This window comes from Zygotorulaspora mrakii, chromosome 4, assembly GCF_013402915.1.
Source record: "Zygotorulaspora mrakii chromosome 4, complete sequence".
NCBI classification, from domain to species: domain Eukaryota; kingdom Fungi; phylum Ascomycota; class Saccharomycetes; order Saccharomycetales; family Saccharomycetaceae; genus Zygotorulaspora; species Zygotorulaspora mrakii.
In genome coordinates, this window is record NC_050722.1 from 394,926 (window position 1) to 414,711 (window position 19,786).

General features: G+C 39.4%; 12 protein-coding genes and 1 non-coding gene across 13 annotated transcripts; 8 read left to right on the top strand and 5 right to left on the bottom strand.

The window, feature by feature from the left end:
- Positions 1–19: 19 nt before the first annotated feature.
- RCM1 (rRNA (cytosine-C5-)-methyltransferase RCM1) lies at positions 20–1,516 on the bottom strand (the record flags this gene model as incomplete). Its single annotated transcript, XM_037288328.1, has 1 exon — positions 20–1,516. One exon carries the CDS (start codon positions 1,514–1,516, stop codon positions 20–22), a length of 1,497 nt encoding a protein of 498 aa, XP_037144223.1.
- A 261-nt stretch (positions 1,517–1,777) lies between these two features.
- On the top strand, positions 1,778–3,907 carry HDA1 (histone deacetylase HDA1; the record flags this gene model as incomplete). The annotated part of the gene is made up of 1 exon (XM_037288329.1): positions 1,778–3,907. One exon carries the CDS (start codon positions 1,778–1,780, stop codon positions 3,905–3,907), a length of 2,130 nt encoding a protein of 709 aa, XP_037144224.1.
- Positions 3,908–4,097: 190 nt separating this feature from the next.
- HG535_0D02050 (Ark/Prk/Nak family serine/threonine-protein kinase) lies at positions 4,098–6,140 on the bottom strand (the record flags this gene model as incomplete). The annotated part of the gene is made up of 1 exon (XM_037288330.1): positions 4,098–6,140. The coding sequence occupies one exon, from the start codon at positions 6,138–6,140 to the stop codon at positions 4,098–4,100; it is 2,043 nt and encodes a 680-aa protein (XP_037144225.1).
- Positions 6,141–6,648: 508 nt separating this feature from the next.
- HG535_0Dtrna5I lies at positions 6,649–6,722 on the top strand. Its single transcript has one exon. It is a non-coding gene; the product is annotated as a tRNA-Ile (tRNA).
- A 262-nt stretch (positions 6,723–6,984) lies between these two features.
- Positions 6,985–8,169, top strand: HG535_0D02060 (uncharacterized protein; the record flags this gene model as incomplete). The annotated part of the gene is made up of 1 exon (XM_037288331.1): positions 6,985–8,169. One exon carries the CDS (start codon positions 6,985–6,987, stop codon positions 8,167–8,169), a length of 1,185 nt encoding a protein of 394 aa, XP_037144226.1.
- Positions 8,170–8,386: 217 nt separating this feature from the next.
- Positions 8,387–9,739, top strand: HG535_0D02070 (putative alanine--tRNA ligase; the record flags this gene model as incomplete). Its single annotated transcript, XM_037288332.1, has 1 exon — positions 8,387–9,739. The coding sequence occupies one exon, from the start codon at positions 8,387–8,389 to the stop codon at positions 9,737–9,739; it is 1,353 nt and encodes a 450-aa protein (XP_037144227.1).
- A 255-nt stretch (positions 9,740–9,994) lies between these two features.
- BDP1 (transcription factor TFIIIB subunit BDP1) lies at positions 9,995–11,731 on the top strand (the record flags this gene model as incomplete). Its single annotated transcript, XM_037288333.1, has 1 exon — positions 9,995–11,731. The coding sequence occupies one exon, from the start codon at positions 9,995–9,997 to the stop codon at positions 11,729–11,731; it is 1,737 nt and encodes a 578-aa protein (XP_037144228.1).
- Positions 11,732–11,940: 209 nt separating this feature from the next.
- GPI15 (phosphatidylinositol N-acetylglucosaminyltransferase GPI15) lies at positions 11,941–12,489 on the top strand (the record flags this gene model as incomplete). The annotated part of the gene is made up of 1 exon (XM_037288334.1): positions 11,941–12,489. The coding sequence occupies one exon, from the start codon at positions 11,941–11,943 to the stop codon at positions 12,487–12,489; it is 549 nt and encodes a 182-aa protein (XP_037144229.1).
- Positions 12,490–12,735: 246 nt separating this feature from the next.
- On the top strand, positions 12,736–13,707 carry BMT5 (25S rRNA (uracil2634-N3)-methyltransferase; the record flags this gene model as incomplete). The annotated part of the gene is made up of 1 exon (XM_037288335.1): positions 12,736–13,707. The coding sequence occupies one exon, from the start codon at positions 12,736–12,738 to the stop codon at positions 13,705–13,707; it is 972 nt and encodes a 323-aa protein (XP_037144230.1).
- Positions 13,708–13,743: 36 nt separating this feature from the next.
- FYV10 (glucose-induced degradation complex subunit FYV10) lies at positions 13,744–15,252 on the bottom strand (the record flags this gene model as incomplete). The annotated part of the gene is made up of 1 exon (XM_037288336.1): positions 13,744–15,252. One exon carries the CDS (start codon positions 15,250–15,252, stop codon positions 13,744–13,746), a length of 1,509 nt encoding a protein of 502 aa, XP_037144231.1.
- A 362-nt stretch (positions 15,253–15,614) lies between these two features.
- Positions 15,615–16,724, bottom strand: IDH1 (isocitrate dehydrogenase (NAD(+)) IDH1; the record flags this gene model as incomplete). Its single annotated transcript, XM_037288337.1, has 1 exon — positions 15,615–16,724. One exon carries the CDS (start codon positions 16,722–16,724, stop codon positions 15,615–15,617), a length of 1,110 nt encoding a protein of 369 aa, XP_037144232.1.
- A 572-nt stretch (positions 16,725–17,296) lies between these two features.
- Positions 17,297–17,788, top strand: FMC1 (Fmc1p; the record flags this gene model as incomplete). Its single annotated transcript, XM_037288338.1, has 1 exon — positions 17,297–17,788. The coding sequence occupies one exon, from the start codon at positions 17,297–17,299 to the stop codon at positions 17,786–17,788; it is 492 nt and encodes a 163-aa protein (XP_037144233.1).
- Positions 17,789–17,874: 86 nt separating this feature from the next.
- Positions 17,875–19,743, bottom strand: SGA1 (glucan 1,4-alpha-glucosidase; the record flags this gene model as incomplete). The annotated part of the gene is made up of 1 exon (XM_037288339.1): positions 17,875–19,743. The coding sequence occupies one exon, from the start codon at positions 19,741–19,743 to the stop codon at positions 17,875–17,877; it is 1,869 nt and encodes a 622-aa protein (XP_037144234.1).
- Positions 19,744–19,786: the final 43 nt, after the last annotated feature.

Below are 19,786 nucleotides of genomic sequence, written 5' to 3' on the forward strand. Positions count from 1 at the left end.
AATTGATGAATGATTTTTATTATCTCTCAAAGCAGACTGCAAAAAAACCTATGCCTCCGTCTTCCCTTGGCAATGCCCTGATACAACTATCAGCCAATTCTTGGCATTTCGCAGTTTCCTTCCTAAAAACTTGGTCAAACTCTCCCTTGATACCCCTTCTCGGCCAATCAGGAATCACATTTTCTCGCCCAGCAACTTTCCAACCCCATTCCTGAACTTTTCTATCTAGTAGTAAATCTATCACCACTTTTTCATTCTCTTCTGGATGTACTGAACAAGTGCTGTAGACAATTTTTTTGGCATTAGGTAAACTCATTGCATGTTTTACTACCTGGAATTGAAAGGAAGACAGCTTAGATAGACGACTTTGCAAGTCTGGGTCATCCGAAGCGACCGCCTGCTCTTCTTCTTCTAGGATAAGATCATTTTCTTCCTTGTCATTTTGTTGATGTTTTTTCTCTTGATCTTGTAAACGCTTGGCCCTATTTAGAGAATCGACATATTTCCTCCCAAATATTCCACTACCGGAGCAGCTGGGATCTAAAATTAGACCCGTGACATCTTTATATTGGTCCGGAATTGCAAGTTTTGTAAAGTCACCAACGTTAATTTTGACCGCTTTACCACAACCAGCAATATTGGTCATTTTTTGTAATACTTGAGCTCTTCTCGGCTCTTTTTCAAACGCATATATTTTAGTGAGTTGGCCCTTTTCACATTTTGGAAGAAGATGAGCCGCTACATGAGTTGTCTTATTTCCAGGAGCAGCACATGCATCTATGATAACATCGTTTTTATCTGGGTTCAATATATGAGCTGGAAAACACGAGGCTCTGTCCTGTATTATCACTTTACCCTGACGATACAGTTCATGAGAGGTAATTTTGTCTTGTGGATGTATACCGAAAACGTTAGGGATGAAATCATCATGATATATACATCCTGGCACAATATCTTTCCAATGGTCCACTCGCTGCGTAAATTTTTTTTCCAGCTCCGCTAAGACAGAATTTACATCATTTCCCGGACATCTAAGTGGATTTATTCTTATCCACCTCACTGGGGTTACATCATTTGAAATCTCCTCTTTTTCAATTAGTTGACTCAGATCTTTCACTTTAAGCTTCAACTTCAATTTGACCAGCTCACTATGAAGCCTCGTCTTATGTTTCAAAACGTATTCTTTGATGGGTAACTTCCCCATTTGTATTCTCTTCTGTTTGGAAAATAACAAGTCGTGACAGAGCAAAAGTACTGTCAGCCTTGAATACATTGGGCTCCCTTTCTTCTTTGGAATGTCCTTTAGAATGTCTGATTTCTTCATGATGATTTCCAAATAAGGCTTATATTTCCATGCAGAATCCACCAATGCATAAATATGTTTTGGATTACTCTTCAGCTTATACCTTGTGCATGCTCTGAGAACCAAGGATTGCATCGAGCCTTCAATTCTACCCTTCTTATCCTCCTCTTCAACATACTCTAGCACCCATGTAGCATCCCGGTAAACATTCATCTCGGGTTTCTCTTAGATCACTGAAATAAGAGGTTGTTAGCTCATCTCATCTTATGAGTCCTCGTTTTTTTTTTCAGATGAGACAAATTCTCTTTTAGGAGTGAAATTTTCAAACTTATCATAAAGGAAATAGAAATGAGAAAATATAAATCTGATAGAGAACAACAGTCGTTTAATAAATTCAATGAAAGTAGCTCTTAACTCAATTGCTAATACTTAGTACATAGAAAGGGTGGAGAAAAAAATTAGGTTGCTTTTGCCATGAGCGTAGAAGTGGTGAAGAAAGAGGAAATGCATACTCTGGATAGGAAACATAAACTAGAAGACTCACAAAGTGAATTGGTGGATGGACACGACAGTTCTAGTTGGCAGAGTAATGGGAAGAAGAAACAGGTAATAGTACCTATATGCACACCAAAGATTCATTATACTCCTTTAAAAACCGGTCTTTGTTACGATGTTCGAATGCGGTATCATGCAAAGATATTCACCTCGTATTTTGAATATATCGATCCTCATCCCGAGGATCCAAGAAGAATATACCGTATCTACAAAATACTAGCTGAAAACGGTCTCATAAAAGATCCCACGTTAATTGGTGCTGATGATATTGGTGATTTAATGCTCAAAATACCTGCTAGAGCAGCTACCGACGAAGAGATTCTGCAAGTACACTCCAAAGAGCATCTTGACTCCATAGAGAAAGTTTCCAAAATGAACCGTGAACAGTTACTGAAGGAGACAGAAAGTGGAGACTCAGTTTACTTTAACAATGACTCCTACTTTGGAGCCAAATTATCATGTGGAGGTGTCATTGAGGCTTGCAAAGCTGTTGTTGAGGGAAGAGTAAAAAATTCCATAGCTGTCGTGAGGCCTCCTGGCCATCACGCCGAACCTGAGGCTGCTGGTGGCTTTTGCTTATTCAGCAACGTTGCAGTCGCTACACAAAATATTCTTAAGAATTATCCAGAGAGTGTAAGGAGAATTCTAATTTTGGACTGGGATATTCATCATGGTAACGGCACGCAAAAAGCTTTTTATGAGGATGATAGAGTTCTTTATATCTCTATACACAGATATGAGGGAGGAAAGTATTACCCCGGTACAATTCACGGCAGATATGATCAGGTCGGAGAGAGCAAAGGTGCCGGTTTTAATTGTAATATTACATGGCCTGTTGCAGAAGTTGGTGATTCAGAATACATGCTGGCTTTTGAGGAGGTTGTGATGCCCATGGCAAGAGAGTTCCGACCTGATTTTGTTATCATCTCATCTGGATTTGATGCTGCAGAAGGAGATACCATCGGCCGATGTCATGTCAGTCCAAGCTGCTATGGACATATGACACACATGCTGAAATCATTGGCTAGAGGAAACATGTGTGTAGCACTTGAAGGAGGATATAGTTTAGACGCTATTGCAAAAAGTGCTCTTAGCGTTGCGAAAATACTTATCGGCGAGCCACCTGACGAGCTACCGGACCCCAAAAAGACCCCAAAAATCGAGGCTGTTGAAATGATCAATAAGGTTATTCGCATTCAATCTAAACACTGGAATTGCTTCAAGTACAAAAATGGTAATGCTGGCTACAAATTTAACGAAGAAATAACGGAATCTCTCATCAGTAGGACATTCCCACTTCAAAAGGCAATCCGTGAAGAGCAATTGCGACAACTGGCAAAAAATTATGGATTCATAACTCTTCCTTTGAATGAAATAGAGGTTCCAGAAGACACCATTTTATGCTCACCCGATATCTTTCAAGAAAAAACGATCATAATATTAGTGCATGACACACCTGAAATATGGGCTGCAGGAGACACAATAACTGGTTTAATTGATCCATCAACTTCTATCATTGTAGATTCCACTCTGGACTTTCTCAAATGGGCTGTAGATCGCAAATATGGTGTTATTGATGTGAACGTTCCACAGTCATTATATGAACAAGACAATTACTCTGCAATGATAACTGCACAGGAAATTTTATTGAATCTATGGGATAACTTTATCAAATTTTTACCGTCAATTGCGAAAGTCGCTTTTATTGGTGTAGGTGACGCATATTCAGGAATTGTTCATCTGCTTGGTCATAGAGATACTAGAACTTTGGTGAAATCATCAGTCAGTTTTGTCGGTAGAAAACCCTTGAAACCACTCGTTCCCTTAGTAGACGAATCGTTAAGCGATTGGTACTTTAAAAACTCTCTGGTATTTACCGATAAAAACCATCCTTGTTGGGTAGATAATGAGAATAAGAAGCCAAGAAAAAAGTTTGGAAGGGTGTTAAGGTGTGAGTCAGACGGCTTAAGCAGCAATATGCAGGAAAGGTTCGAAGAAGGAACAGATTTTATTTTGGACTCTTTCGAGGAATGGAGCGATAGTGATTGAAAGAAAGGTGTTAGCGCGGGCGACCTTCTGAGACTCTCCAAAACTGATTTAAGTATTAGAAAGGACACTGGTTGACGTCAAGTCTTCTTTAGGTGTTATGAATTATTGAATTGAATCTACATTTTTATGTAAGGAACTCGCTGTATGTAACTTCCAACTACTTAAATAGCAGGAAATTTAAGTGCGCTTGTTAAAGGGTACTCGCAACCTCCTTTCTGACATTTCTCGTCAATCCTTCAACTTCGCCATCCAAAACGGCTATCTGATCTTCCTTCTTAATTTTAGCTCCACGAAGAAAGTTTGGCTTTGCTGGCTTTTTCGGTCTCAAATGAGCTGGTTTTGGTGGTAGCGGAGGTGGTGTCGCCTTTCCTTTCCTAGAATGTGGAAAGATTGGTTGAGTTTGTCTATCAGCGTTTTCGCGGTCATGGTCTTCTTTGGGGCTGTTTCCTTGTAATGATTCCTCAGAAGAGTTCAATAACTCATGAACCCTTTTTTGTATGGCCTGCTTTGAGTCCTCTCTCGAGGGACCGTCTCTTTCATATTTGCTATCAAGCTTCTTCACAGGATTCAATCTCGGGTATTGCAATGTATGATCCGATGATAAGTCATTAGTTTTGGTGTTCAACGAATACGGTTTTTCGCGGTGATTATCTAGGGTGTCAGGAGACAAACTGCGTCCCTGGTCTTTTGCGGTGAGGTTTGTCGATATACTAGATCCTGTTTTAGAGGCACTTTGAGCTAAGGCCCTTCTGGTGAGCTGCATGGTATCAACTGTAGGCTTTGGAAGTGAAAGGTCTCGAGGCTCTTTTGATTCGAGGGATGTGCTTGTATCAAAAGTCTGTGTCTCTGAGTCCACATAAAGCGACCCGCGATGATACTGAATTGGATTTGATTGCATCATTTGACTGATTTTCCCTCGACCACTCTTTTCTGGACTTGTTGATGCGATGCTGAGATTTGAATGGGCTGATTGATAGTTTTGAAGACCATACATTTTTCCACCTTCCACGTCCGCAACCTTTGCTGTCTGAAAATGACTCTTGAGATCATCAAGGTGAGCACTTGATCGTGCTTGTTGTATCTGCGGTACTGGAATAAATGTTGACAATGTATTTGATGTAGTGATTTGATGCATTTGCTGAGGTACCGGTGTCGCCTGTTGCATACTTGGTAAAGAATTAATATGATGTGTATTTATGATAGGAATGGACGAATGGCCAAGTGTTGGATGCGTTTTACTATTGTATAATTGATAGTTCTGAAGGTCTTTGCTCCGGTCATTCTGCTCCATTGCGCGTAGCAGATAAAAGTCCCGAATTGGACAGGGTAGACCTTGCATTCTCGAGACCTCTTCAAGAACTTGGCAAATGTTAGGTCTTTGAATAGGCGATTCCATCAGCATAGTTTGAATCAAGTTTTTCAATCTGCCGCTATACAGTGGCTGAGCGGGAAATTCGTACCTTGAATGTAAAATTGCCAGTTCACCGCCTTTTTCGAATGGTGTGGTATAGTAACATAATTTGTATAGGAAAACACCAAGTGCCCAAATATCTGATTTTTCATCGATTGGGAATCCGCGATACAGATCGATCATTTCCGGTGCTCTATATTGAGCTGTTGTACTTTTCATGATATCGTGTTCGACATATGCCAATTCTTGAGGATTCTTGGGGGGCCTTATAACTCCACAAACTGAACCAAAATCGCAGACTTTATACTCGCCCCTTTGTGAAATTAACACATTTTCTATTTTAATATCTCGATGAACCAAAGGAGGTATTAACGCATGCATGGCGGCAATACCTTGCGTCACTTGACTCATTATATTCAAAATTTCGAATTCTTGAAACCTGTTTTGAAGTCTAGTGTTCATGAAATCAATTAAACCTCCCCCAGCGCAAAATTCCATCAGAAGAAACACCTCATAACTTCCATTTTGGAGGCTCGACTTTGCGGCATGCGAATCTATGTAGGACACAACATACTTTCGATCCTTCAGTAATTTCATCGCATCCACCTCTGCCCTGAGAGTATTCAAACTGGGTTTGTCTGGCACAATGACTCTTTTCAAACATACTACATTGGACTCTGAGGTGCCATCATTGGGAAACATTTCGGCTGTATAGACTTGCGCATATCCACCACTTGTAATATAGTTCAGCACTTTACACTGATGTGATCCAACTGTCAGAACTGTGCCAGGCGCATACTTACCGATATTGGGCTGATTCATCGTCTATCTTGGAATGTATAAATGCAATGTATCGTGACAGTGAAAGAACGTGAGTGCAAAATGCAAAAACTGTGACGCTGAGATAGAAAAATGAATTTCAAATATGAATCTAAGTGAGAAAAGAATGAGAGTGATTCAAGGTGAAGACCAGCAATGCAAAGAAGGCTTGTACTCTTGCCGTATTTAACGTTTCGATTTAATTTGATCTGCGTCTTCTTCTCAAAAATGGGCTTAAAATTGCAGAAAAGGAGACTGCGGCGCACGCACGCTTGAAGCGAGATCGTAAACTTGCAGCGTATTACATTATATAGCCAAGATGAGGCCGGAGTGGTGCCGAATTTGTCTACTGCGCTCGATGGCTAAAGGTCTGAGGCGCTATTATTGCTGAAGTGCAGGACAAGAGCTGTTGTCTCTTCATCTGAACAGCAAACTGCACTGTTTTCGGTAGGTCCTTGAAGTTCATGATTTGAGAACAAATGTATGAGACCCTGAAAACAGATAATAAATAGGTCTCTTGGCCCAGTTGGTTAAGGCACCGTGCTAATAACGCGGGGATCAGCGGTTCGATCCCGCTAGAGACCAATTTTTTATTCACTACCTGTACTAGAGGTAGTAGTGTCTTTATCTACAGAATTACATAATCCATTCTGTTCTGGTAGATTTGTTTCACTCAATGTACCATCTGAAGATTTTCAGACTAGCGTGAAGTTGCGATTATTTCTCTTTTTTCCTGCCTTGCAAAAGCATTGCAAGTGATGCCTTAGTTTGTTATATCATAAATTTCAAGATATTTGAAAATGTAAATCGTCTATACAATTTATTCGGGAACTAAATCTTCGAAGAAATGGATGAGACGCCAAGTTACAAGTCACTGGAGTGCATTGATTTTGGCGCAAATAATTGGTGTTTAGCCTTTCAACCGCTTTATAAACACGCCCTTCTGACAAGTTTGAGCAATGGCGAAGTCCACCATTTAGACTGGGACACAGGAAAATCAAAGCAAGTCACAGAGACAGGCGACATCTCATGCAACGATTTGAAAGTCATAAATAGTGACTACAATAACGGCACACTCTATGCTGTAGCGTCTGGTAGCTCAGTTAAAATCTTTGACATCAGATCCCAGAATGCTGTGGCACTACTCAAAAATGATAAAAATGCTCCGTTTCTGTCTCTGGATTCTCGTCATAACTTTCTAGCTTCAGGCACGGAACTAAGTGGTGTCGATGCAGAGATTTTAATGCATGATATCAGGAAGTGGAATGTACCTGTCAAAACCTTCATTGACTCTCACCACGATGACGTAACGGATCTCAAATTTCATCCTAGTGACCCTCATATATTGCTTAGTGGATCCACTGATGGCTACACCAACATCTATGATCTCAGGCACCAAGATGAGGAGGATTGTCTGCATCAAGTTATCAATTTTGCTTCAATCCATTCCTGTGGGTGGCTTTCACCAAAAAGAATATATACGCTATCGCACATGGAAACTTTTGCCATTCACGAATTGAATGATATTACGGATGAAGCCCGCGAACCCAAGCCTCTAGACTTTTGTGACGTTCGAGAAACATGGAACTGCGGTTATGTTATTGATATATACCCAGGTTTCATCGCAGCTGGCAGTTCACAACAGAATTGCGGATTCTTAAAGTTGCTTCCTTTTGAAAACGAGATAGTGGAAGTCAAAAATTCAATTGTCATTCCGTCTGCCCACGGTAACGAGGTAATAAGAGATGTTTACATTCCCCCAGAGCAATCAGATCTACTTTACTCTTGCGGTGAGGACGGCTGTGTTAGAATCTGGAAAGGCCGAAAGGCCTTGAACGTCCCTTCCGAATTTTGGGAGTACTCTGCAAAATTAGACGTTCTATCAGATTCGACACCAGTGCCTGTGCAACCAAATACTTTAGACGCAGAAGCCACTAAGAGACCAATTGAAGTGATTCATTCTGATAGCAGGAAGGAAAAGAATAAGAAAAATTCGAAAAAGTCTCAATCAAAAAGATACAAACCTTATTAAGATCTATAGATAGGTATGCCTCAGCGAGTTGTGTAATTGCGATCAGCCTACTTCTCTCTTTAATTTGCATGATAGTTTTTCTGTCACCATTTTCCGTTTTTTGCATTATAAATGCGAGATTACGAGTTAATCGATATCAAACAGAGATTTAACAGATTTAGCAATGTAATTTTCTTACTCTACAATTATTTTGGCAAGCAAAATATATTTGTTCTCAATGGAAACTGAGGCAAGCGTTAAGCGTACGTACGTTGGAAGTTTGAGATGTCAAAGGGAATCTCTTCTATTAGACGGTTTTAAGACATTCGTTATTTCGAGCGACCCTATTGAGAATAACGGCAAGAAAGCTAAAGGTGTGAAAAAATATGAGGTTGAATTGCAGGACACAATTCTTTTCCCTGAGGGCGGTGGACAACCCAGTGATACAGGTTTTCTCAAACTTATAGGTGATGCACAAAATGTAAACATTCCGGTGGATTACGTTCATAGGGCAGGATTGCATGCAAAACATGAGGTCGATAGGCATATTGAGCCGGGAACAGAGGTAGAAATTACGGTTGATGCAGACAGGAGATTAGATTACATGCAGCAACATACCGGCCAGCACCTGCTCAGCGCCATTTTAGATACCAAGTATAAGTTGAACACAGTATCATGGTCTATGGGAGGCGTGCCCACTGAGAAAAAGCCTCAGCTTGAAATAAACGATTACTTTAATTACGTTGAACTTGACGGAAAGTTGAGCTTTGAAGAAGTGAGTGAAATCTCCAAGATAATTGAAGATTATATCATCCTCAATCATCAAGATATATCTGTTGAAGAGAGTACTCCTGAGCAGCAAGCCGACGTCAAGACCCATAAGGTCCCGGATGATTATGATCTTGAAAAAGGCATTTTGAGGACCATTCACATAGGCTCGCTAGATGCGAATCCGTGCTGCGGTACGCATTTAACATCAACTAGTCAGATTGGCTCTTTCCTTATCTTACCCAATCAGACCAACATTAGGGGAAACAACTCACGTTTGTATTTCATATGTGGTAATCGTGTAGCCAAATATGGCCGTTTGGCAAATGAAATTCTCTTCAAATCGAAGAATATTTTGAGCTGTCCTGAGCAAGAGATAACAGGTAAAATTGAAAAGATGAAAGATCAAATACAGAAGTCAAGTAAACGAGAACAGTTTTGGATGAAAGAGCTGGCTACCTATGACGCTGAGAAAATCTCGCAAAAGCTTAATGACACTGGAAAGGCCTTCTTGCTTAGAGATGAATTCGGTGCGCTTGATTATCTTTTGCAAGTATCTAAAGAGCTTTCTAGCACAATTTCCAATTTTTCAGAATATGAGATTGTACTGTGTGGTCGTGAAAAACAATCAGCCAGTGGCTCGTTGATCATATTGTCAGAGTCAGGAGATAAGATAGTAAAAATAAGTGACTCACTATTTGCTCTTCTTGAAACTTTGAAAGGTGGTGGTGGCAAGAAGGGCGGTAAGTGGCAAGGAAAAATTGCAAATTTTTCTGACTCACAATACAACGCCTCATTGGACTATTTGAGCACAAACTTTTGATTACAGAGACTGTTTTTAATAAATGTAGCACACTTTATTTATTTTTTTACTTGCGCATAAGAGTATTATCCTTCAAATGATAGCCCGGTTTTGGATGCGGTGACGAGATTTTTGTGTCACTAAAGAACGTTTTTCGCATGATGCGCAATTCTGAACGATAGTATACAAAAAAACATCACGAGAAGAAGCCTCATAGTGCCTTCAAAAGTCGGTATAAGAAGTTACTTCCTATCTTTAGCAGTAGTACGGGTGATAATGAGTAGTGTAGTTAACAAAAGTGGTGTTAGGTTTACTCCTAAGACGAGGCAGCGTCGGCTACTGACAACTGCGAGAACAGTACAGCCTTCAATAGTTGCGAACGAAGAAAGATCACAGGCAGACAAGAGTGGTGATGGTAACGAAAACGAGGACACGGCTGTGGAAACTCGAGAAACAGTCAGTCAAAATGCGCATGATGCGAGCGCTGACGAAGATGAGGGCGATGAGGAAGACGAAGATGATAACGATACATATGTGGCAGATACGAAATTAGGACCTCTAGAAAAGCTCGACGGCACACATATTAATGCAAAACTTAAAGTTCCTTCCACTGTAAGTTCTAGTAGCCGACGTCGACACTCAAGTAGACTGGACTCTCTTGGCGGTGCAACAAGTGCGAAGCCATTATTCAAACCAGGATTCAACGAGCCTTCGATAGGTAATGATGGAAGGAGATTATCCACAATCTCAAATTCAACGACAAGAAAGGTTAGACTCAGCAGTATATCAGAAAAAGATGTAGCCCTGCAAGCACTAAAACGAAGTAGAATGTCGGCCAGAACGTCGATTTCGAAAAAGTCTGGCTCTGCTCATAGAATCAGTATAGTATCTAGGATGAGTTCACCTGATGCAAATGTGCACACAGCTACGGCAGTACCGAAATCGGAGGGTAAGAAAGAGTCATCCGCAGATCTTTTCCAAAGAACAGATAGCTTATATGAAAAATACACAATAAAAAATCTTCAAGAAATACCCAAAAATATTCAAGACTTCGATTCTAACCGTTATACCTTAGATGAAGAAGAGTTTACGATGGCGGAGCTATGTAAACCCAAACTTCCGATTGGTGAGCCATCTGAGAATTTTGAAAGAGCTAAACAGGCTTGTAAAGCCAAGATCGAGAAGAGGAAACTGCGTCGAGAACTAAGGCACAAGGCCCGATTGGAGTTTAAGTCTTTAAAGTCTTTGCGTAAGGAGGAACAAGAAAAAGAACTAGAGGAACGTAAAAAGGCAACAGAAAAGCTTCTTAATAGTGATGTTCCTGAGAGCCAAGGTTCACATGCGGCTATCCAATTAAAGATGGGGCCAGATGGTAAATTGATCGTTGACGAAGACTCCACGGTCGTAGATAGACATAAAAATGCCAGTATGGAAAACGCACATAAGCAAAAACTTGATGAGAACCCTTTTGAAAATTTGTACAACTCAGCTACCTATGGTAGAAATGCCTACACTGATCCATGGACGACCGAGGAGTTGATAAAATTTTACAAAGCATTATCTATGTGGGGGACTGACTTTAATCTCATTGCGCAATTATTCCCTTACAGAACGAGGAAGCAGGTGAAGGCGAAGTTTGTAAACGAAGAAAGAAAACACACTATTATCGTGGAACTGGCGTTACAATCAAAGCTACCCCCTGACTTTGAGCAGTACTGTATAGACACGAAGAAAGAAATTGGTACGGTTTCTGAATTCAACGAAAGGTTGAATGAATTGAAAGTGAAACACGAGGAACATTTGAGGGCTATTGATGCGGCAAAGGCAAATGCCAAAGAAGAAGATTTGAAGAGCTTCAAGCTAAGTGATGGTGATGATTCAAAAAAGAAAACTTCCGGTGGTTTCACGAGAGACCAACTGAAAGTCTATAGAAAGTCTGAAATCGTATTGGGAACAATCGAGGAGAAGAGGAAACAGGCTATCAAGGAAGCTGAAGAATATGCTATGGGTTAGAATAAGAGAGGTTAAGTAATTAAACGATATATATATAAATATACTTCACATATGTACCTATCTGTAGTGTTTTGTCACTTCGACTCTTTTTTTGCCTTCGATGCCTTGGAAATTGATGGCATTCGTTCGCACAGAGACAGCTTTGAAAAAGAACAGGCAAATTTAGGCGTGTTCAAGTCCAGGACTCGCTATATGGTTCAACATAAGCTATGTCTATTATCGAATCAATCTCTTTGGAGCCACTGATGAGGCAACGCTATAGTTTAGAGATTCATCAAAATAGCAATGGAGGAATCTTGAGAATCACTATGGTTCCCACTTGGAACACAAATAAAAACGCAATGAACTTACTAATAGTCGCTTTAGGAACTATAACAGGGATTTTTACATTAGCAAGATATGTTCAGCTCTCAAATACTGGGCAGCTGTTTTCAATTGCCACCATTTTCTTCTTGTTGAGCCTCATTTTCAGGAGGCCTACGATGGAGACTCTCACGGTTCTGGCAAATTATGGAGTGCAGATCAGAAAGGTCCGAGGACTTGCGTTCTTGCCTCGCAGTTTCAACAGACATTGGTTTGCTGAGACCGAGTTTATACCGAGAGACCAAGTTGTTGACGTTGTCATCAATGAAGGTTTTGTTAGAGGCTTTCAGGTGATCTTTTACTTAGCCGTGCTTGTCAAGGAATCAACAAAACTCAGGCTACTATTTGCGGTATGTAAACACGTTTTTTCTCTTACAACCAGGGCACTATACTAACTACATCACCCTATGACTATAGACAACAAGACCTACGCTCGAGGATCAAAAATTAATCTACAATATGATTAGAAAGTGTCTGTTTAATAATGGTGAGAGTCCGACTCACACATGAACATTTAACCCAGACATCTTTTGGATAGAGATGAGATGAAAAAAGTTATTTGATTGGGATGAGACGACTTCCGGTTACCAATATGGAGATACATTCAAGCAAGTAGGCCGAGCTATCGAATTGTTCAAGTCATGGGAAGGCCATTAAAGGGCAAGTCAGGTGCCAAGTCATTGAAGGCAGCTCTTCAAAGGCATCAAACACATGACCAATTAGCACAACAGTACAGGAAGAAAGCTGAAAATAAGCTAAAAAAAAAATCTCAGCCGAGTACAAAAGTGAAGAAGAATCAAGAGATGCAAAAGCTGATGCAAAGCAATTTTGTTCCATTTGAAAAGAACCAGACCTTGCTGTTGATAGGTGAAGGTGATATGTCCTACGCCAAGTCCATAATTGAAGAGGGATATGTCGTGCCAGAAAATTTAATAGTGACCAGTTATGATAATTCAATTTCTGAACTAGAGCTTAAATATCCACATTCTTTTCATGAGAACTATCATTACCTTCTGGGCCAAAATGTGAAACTGTTCTTCAAAATCGATGCAAAAAACCTAACCAAATCTTTCAAATTATCCAAAAAGACACCATGGAACAAAGTTCTAGGTCCTACATGGAAGAATAAAATATTACAGAATATATTGTTCAACTTTCCTCATACGGGAAAAGGTATTAAAGATCAGGATCGAAATGTTGCAGATCATCAAGAGCTAGTACTCGGATATCTACGAAGTTGCAAAGAATTATTCGAATTGGTAAATAAGCCCATAATGACCAATTTATCGAATTACAATCAGGGCTACGACATAAAGGAGTCTCAGAATAACCAGGAAATTACCAGTGAAGGATATGGTAAATTTTTATTAACAGTCTTCACTGGAGAACCTTACGATTCATGGATGATCAAGACTTTAGCTAAGAGTATTGGTTTGTGTGTACAACGCTCCGGAAAATTTCATTGGGATCTCTACCCATCTTATCAGCACAGGAGGACCAATAGCGAGCAGGATACTACGAAACCTGCAAAGGAAAGGGATGCAAGAGTTTACGTTTTCGAGAAATTCGAGCGTAAAAAGAAGAAAAATCAAGCCTCTGACGAAGACGATTAAAAAAAGACCCAAATTTCTGCTGTAACAGATAGATATTCATGTGGGATACATAGTAATGAATTCTGATTCCGAGTAAATGTTCTTATCAATGGGATCCATGACTTTGCCGTCATCCAATGAACATAAATTCTTACGATTTAGCGTTGTCGCTAATAATTTCAACTTCTTTGCATCATATATATTCCCATTAGGTAGCATTACAGGATTTTCGAAAAGTTTTGATTCAGTATGGTGTGCATAAGGTAAATTTTTAGCAATTGGTGCGAACTCTTCACTGCAAACCGGACAGTTACTTGTCAATACGTTTTCGTCTATGAACGAATCTAATTTCTCGTTATCAGATGATATAACCACTCTATGGTTCACGCATTCTTTGGTTTTCAACGCCGATATTCCAAGCGATAAATACATCAAAAGTGGTTCTTGATGCGATATTCCATACATTGAATAATACTCTTTAGTAAATAAGTCATTCAACGTGCTCCACCTTTTCTCATCCAACAGATCTGTGTATCTTTCAAAATCTAAATTTTTATTGCAGTAATTTAAATTAAAATCATTGCTCGAGTATGGCAAGCTAGGTTTTGGGAGAACTTTTTTGTGAAAAAAGTGCTTGTATATCTGGTCTCTAGTTGTGAAACAGGCCTCAGATTTCCCATTTGGTATGTTGTTATTGCGCTCTTGATCGTAAGATATTTTGCTTTGGCTCATTATTTGATTGTACTCGCAGCTTTTAATGAAGACTAATAGACCCGAAGCCAGCTTCAGGTCAGCGAAATTGCTCTCCATGAACTGTAGAAGATAATTCCGAAAACATGCTATAGCATCAATGAAATTAGCAGTTTTTATGAGCTCCACGTATTCTTGCAGTCTTGCTTCAAATTCTAAGAAGGAATAATTTCTTTTAAGAAAAGATTTATTCTCACCAATCCAAGATAATAGTGGACCTAAATCATGACTTTCTGTTAACGCTTTTGATATCCTATTAGCTGATAATAGTATATCATAATCTAATAGGGTTTTGAGATTCTGTTGTCTTAAAAACACCACTCCTGGGTTCCAATACTTTTCATCTTCATTTGAAATATTTTCTGGTACTGACGAATTTGAACGAACCGTACTGTTTCTCATCAGATAATCGCCAACTAACAAATTTGTGAATTTTTGATACCACTCCGTCAATCTTGAGACATCTCTTGAAGCTTTTGATTCCTCCAATTCTTTGAAGAATTTTATCCTTGAATCAATTCTATTCAATAGTTTCAATTCTTCTTCCCCTCTCTTATTTAGCCTTTTTTCTATATGATCGACATGTTTTATGATATCATTTAATTTAACGAGTGCCAGTTTATCCTGCTCCAATGTGTTTGATTCTAACAGTTTATTCATTTCAGTAAACAGTTTTTGAAGAACTGCTGTTTCTCTGTCTATAAGCTTCTGAACTTGTTTAACATTTTTACGAACCAATTCATGAGGAATATGGAAAAGTTGCTCGTTAAGCTTAAGATGGAAATCGGTATCCGGCTCGTTCATTAATGAACCCATTCTTTTAGGACTATAGAACGTTCAGTTATTAGCGTGAACTGACGTTTTTAATGGTGTTTTTGAAGGAAATAACAATCTACTTTCATTTTTTTTTTTTTTTTATGTGTTCCCTTAAAGTTCCATCTAATGATTTATGCCCTTATCGAGATAAATTCTATATTCATAGTACTAAATTATGCCTTTCTGCTGCTCTGTTGACTTTGAGATGTATATATCTAATTTATATTATTCATGTTATTTATATATAAGAATAGAACTAATTCACGTTGCTCTTGGGACTTTCATTAACTTATTAAGAGGTAAAGTGGGTTATGAATCTAGTGATAAAGAAAAAGAATCTATCATTTACTTCGAATATAAGTTCATTTGTAGGAAGATAACTTTTCGATAACAGCCTTCGTAAAATCTGTTGTTGAGGAAGAGCCACCGATATCCTTGGTGGTGGATTTACCCTCGGCGATAACTTCATGAACGGCTTTTGAAATTCTAGCGGAAGATGTTTCCAAGCCTAGGTGATTCAACATAAGCGCAGCTGATAGAATCATAGCAGTGGGGTTTGCGATATTTTGGCCCTTGATATCTAAACCAACATGCCTTGAACCGGGCTCAAAAACTGCATATTCTCTGCCAAAATTGGCACCGGCGACTAAACCTGGGCCTCCAATCAAAGCAGCGCCGATGTTACCCAGAATGGTACCATACATGGAGGGTGTAACTAAAACGTCAAATTGATGGGGTTTGGCAACAGTTTGCATTGAAGCATTATCAACAATGATGGAATCAACTTTAACATCTGGGTATTCTCCCTCCCCAATTCTTGTAACTGTATTTCTGAATAGACCATCACCTAATTTCATGATGTTTGCCTTATGGACAGCGGTTACCGCCTTTCTGTTGTACTTTTTGGCAAAATCAAAGGCAAATCTCGCAATTCTCTCAGTCTTTGCCTTGGTCATAATTTTCAAAGACTCTACCACACCTGGAACGGACTCGTGTTCCAAGCCGGAATATTCACCTTCAGTGTTCTCCCTGATAACCACCAAATCCACATTTGGGATCCTTGTCTTGACACCTTCGATAGATTTGAATAGGGCGACATTAGCGTATATGTCCAATTCCTTTCTCAAAGCAACATTCAAAGACCCGCCCCCGGCTTGGTCTGCTGCATTTGTGTGCCATATACCCTTCAGACCAATCTTGTTTCTTTTCAAAGAGTCAACAGCCGCTTTGACGTCCTCCTTGCGGTCTACCCCGGAGATATCAACTCTGTCCCAATCAATTGGTAAATTTTCAGCTTCAAAAATCGACACAACAGAATCTGTGATTTCTTTACCAACACCATCACCAGGTATCAAAGTAACGACAAAACGACCACCGTACTTCTTTGGCAGAACCTTTTCAGTCGTGGCAATTGAAGCAAACGTTCTCTTTGCGGCGCTCTTGGCGACCATTGAGTTTCTATAAGACATCATCCTTAGTACTTGGGGTTGATTGATCCCTTACCCTATCAATCTGGTTATCACGTTCGATGTCGCTGACGTCGTTAACTAACAAGTACTCAATGCAAGCCTGCAACTTTTATATTGAAATCATGATCCATTAAATGGATGCACGAGAACCCCCAAATTCGAGACCCCCTTCGAATATCATGCATTTCGGCTCCGAAATTCGGCCATTTTTAAAATCATATGAAAAAAAGTTTCGGAAAATTCGATTCCGAGATCGGATGGAAAATGGAACAGATTAACAATGTACCTTCCCACGAGAGACCTCTCGGCACGGTAGCACTATTTCTGGGACCGGGTAACTTTATAGTTCATTTTTCTTCTCTCATTGTGCACGGCTCAGTTCTCTCAGTCCTGTGCTCGCGCATGGCCAGGGCAGTTCTTGATTGAGATGGTGGTAGTCAAGGTGAGAAGTACATAGTGATATGATATTTGAGTTATGAAGAGAAAAAAGAGATGAAATAATGAATTGATCGGAGATCGTGAAGTGAAGGTTTATTGGTCTCAAGACTGAGCTAGATAAGTTTTCTATTTACAAAATGGGCCCACTCCAATCAGAAGCATTACATGCATACAAAGCTGTTATAAAGGCAATGGTTCGAAGTAATAAAAAATCAAAAATTGCACTGCGATTGGGTGAGAAAAAGCAAGAAATTGCGGTTCTGACATATAAACGCATGAATGTGGTCAGAGAAATGAACGTGAAGAACATAGACGTGTTGCGAAAGTCAAGATTAGTTAGAGACTTGCAAAGTTTGAATCGTAAAGTAGAAACACTGAAAAACAGCGATCCATCTAGGGACAGAAAGCTGCATTTCATCGAAGACAGTGGATCGATAAAGAAAGAGTTCCTGTCACATGCGTTGAATGAAAGGAATATCATCCACTTCAAAGACGTGGCATCATTTCTGACGAATCAAAGAGAATACGATGAGTTAATTGAAAGGTACAACCCAGGTACGAAACTGTCACAGGAGGAAATCGTCAAACGTACAGCGGAAAGGGTTGGATTGAATGTGCCCTTTCAGTGAAGAAAGGGAAAAATAGCGGCGTTTAAAGATAAGATGTTTTTAGAATAGACTGCTATCTGGTTAAAATTTAAAAAAAACGATCTGATTTATTGTAAAAGCTCAAGAACTTTAGACCTGACGTTACAACTCGTCCAAAATGCACCGTATGACCAACTTAAATTCTCAGCTCCTTGTAGATATCCTGTATATTTGTTAAATTGCTCGCTCATATTCCCATCATCACTGACATGCTCTCTAATTTTGTCCAAAAACGACTCAGCAAGATCGAAAATTGATAACATTGTTTGATTGAAGGCCGGGGAATTAAATGGTATAACCAGCTGATAGGTGTTTTTGTTTCCGTTTGAATTTCCGTTATAGTTGAGGTTGTCTTCGGCAACATAATCATCGAACCCTTCAAAAATTAGAGTCCAAAATTCTGATTCCCAATTATCTAACGATATAATTAAATCATCACCAAACTGATAGTTTCTCAAAATCAGTCTATATAATAATTCAGATGCATATGCAGTTGATAAAAACCATGGATTACCTTCGGATGTCTTGACACCGTCATAGATATCTTCCGGATATCTGCCCAGTGCTACACCAGTTTTTAGTTTTGCACGTTGATGATTGATGGGGTAAATAATTTCCATTGACCGAACCATTGAATACAACGTATTCAAAACTCCTGAATCGTCAACATCAAATGGAATTGAATTCGAACTGTTGCTCAGTTCATAGTTATGTGTTAATATGGATCCAATTATAACTGCTATATCTAATCCCGATCTCGAATGTAACATTGATGGCGTTTCGACTATAAAATTTTTGTTTGGATTTAGGAATCCAGATTCCTCAAAAATAAAGCTAGTTAACTCATCATAACAGGTCTCCAAATCGTTCACAAATTCTTGCAAATCTGACCAATCCTTCTCATGATCTTTTAAAAAAGCTATTGCAACTTTGATAGAAGATATTTGAACAATAGAAGTAAAGAAATGTTGTCCTTGAATTTCTTCCCAGAGATCAAAAGTATTGTCTTTCCAATTTTTCACCACAAATTGTAGATCCCAAAATATTATATTTTCATATAATTCTCTTTCATTTTCAAAAGGTAAATCCAATTCATGTTGAAAGTGTGATTCGTACTGCGCAATAACGTCTTCCAGTGAAACCGAGTTTTTTTGTAGTTCCCTTAGAAAATGGAATGACGTTAACGTTCTCAAAGACGGCCCGTCATTCTGTGGACGCCCCCACGCATCTAAAAATGGTCTATTGTCTACATTCCATTTGGGTTCGCCCAGTCCCTTTAGGAGATCGCTATCGACTCCGCTGCCGGATGGATTCTCTAATCTTTGCAACTCGTATGAATTTTTCAGATATTTCAAAACTGTGCCTGCGAGAGTTACATTTAAACCTGCACTTTCTGCACTTTCTGCATCCAGTGAAAATAAATTGAACACAATTGTATTCATCGCAATCGCAGAATCCCTAATCCATTGGAAAAAATAATTAGGTTCATTTTGCGATGGCGACGCTATAATAACGCCTTCCAACACATTATTGCCTCTCAGCGAGTCATAGTTTGCTAGATTTTGGTCCCCGATATTCAACAACAACCTCTCGAACGAAATATCATATTGCTCATCAATCCACACGGTGAAATTGACTCTTGGAATACTGTAAGGCGATAGCGGTCTCAAATTGATTTTTTTGAAAAATCTAGACGTGGGTGCGGAGGTGGGATAAGCTGGATCGTACGGTTTGAAAAAATCGACTATCGTAATATTGTTCCCACTCCTATTGGCGCCATCCACGTCATTGCGGTGGCTATGCCCCACAAGGGGGTCTCCGGTAACCGAATAGTGATCTTTTGATTTGAGGAGAGTGACTAGTGCCAAGAAAACTACCGTCAGTACAACCGTGAAGTTCCTGAATTTATTGCATCCTTTAGCTTTTTCAAATCCCATCTTCGAAGACCTTCTCTACAGTTTTACCTGATAAAAAACCTAG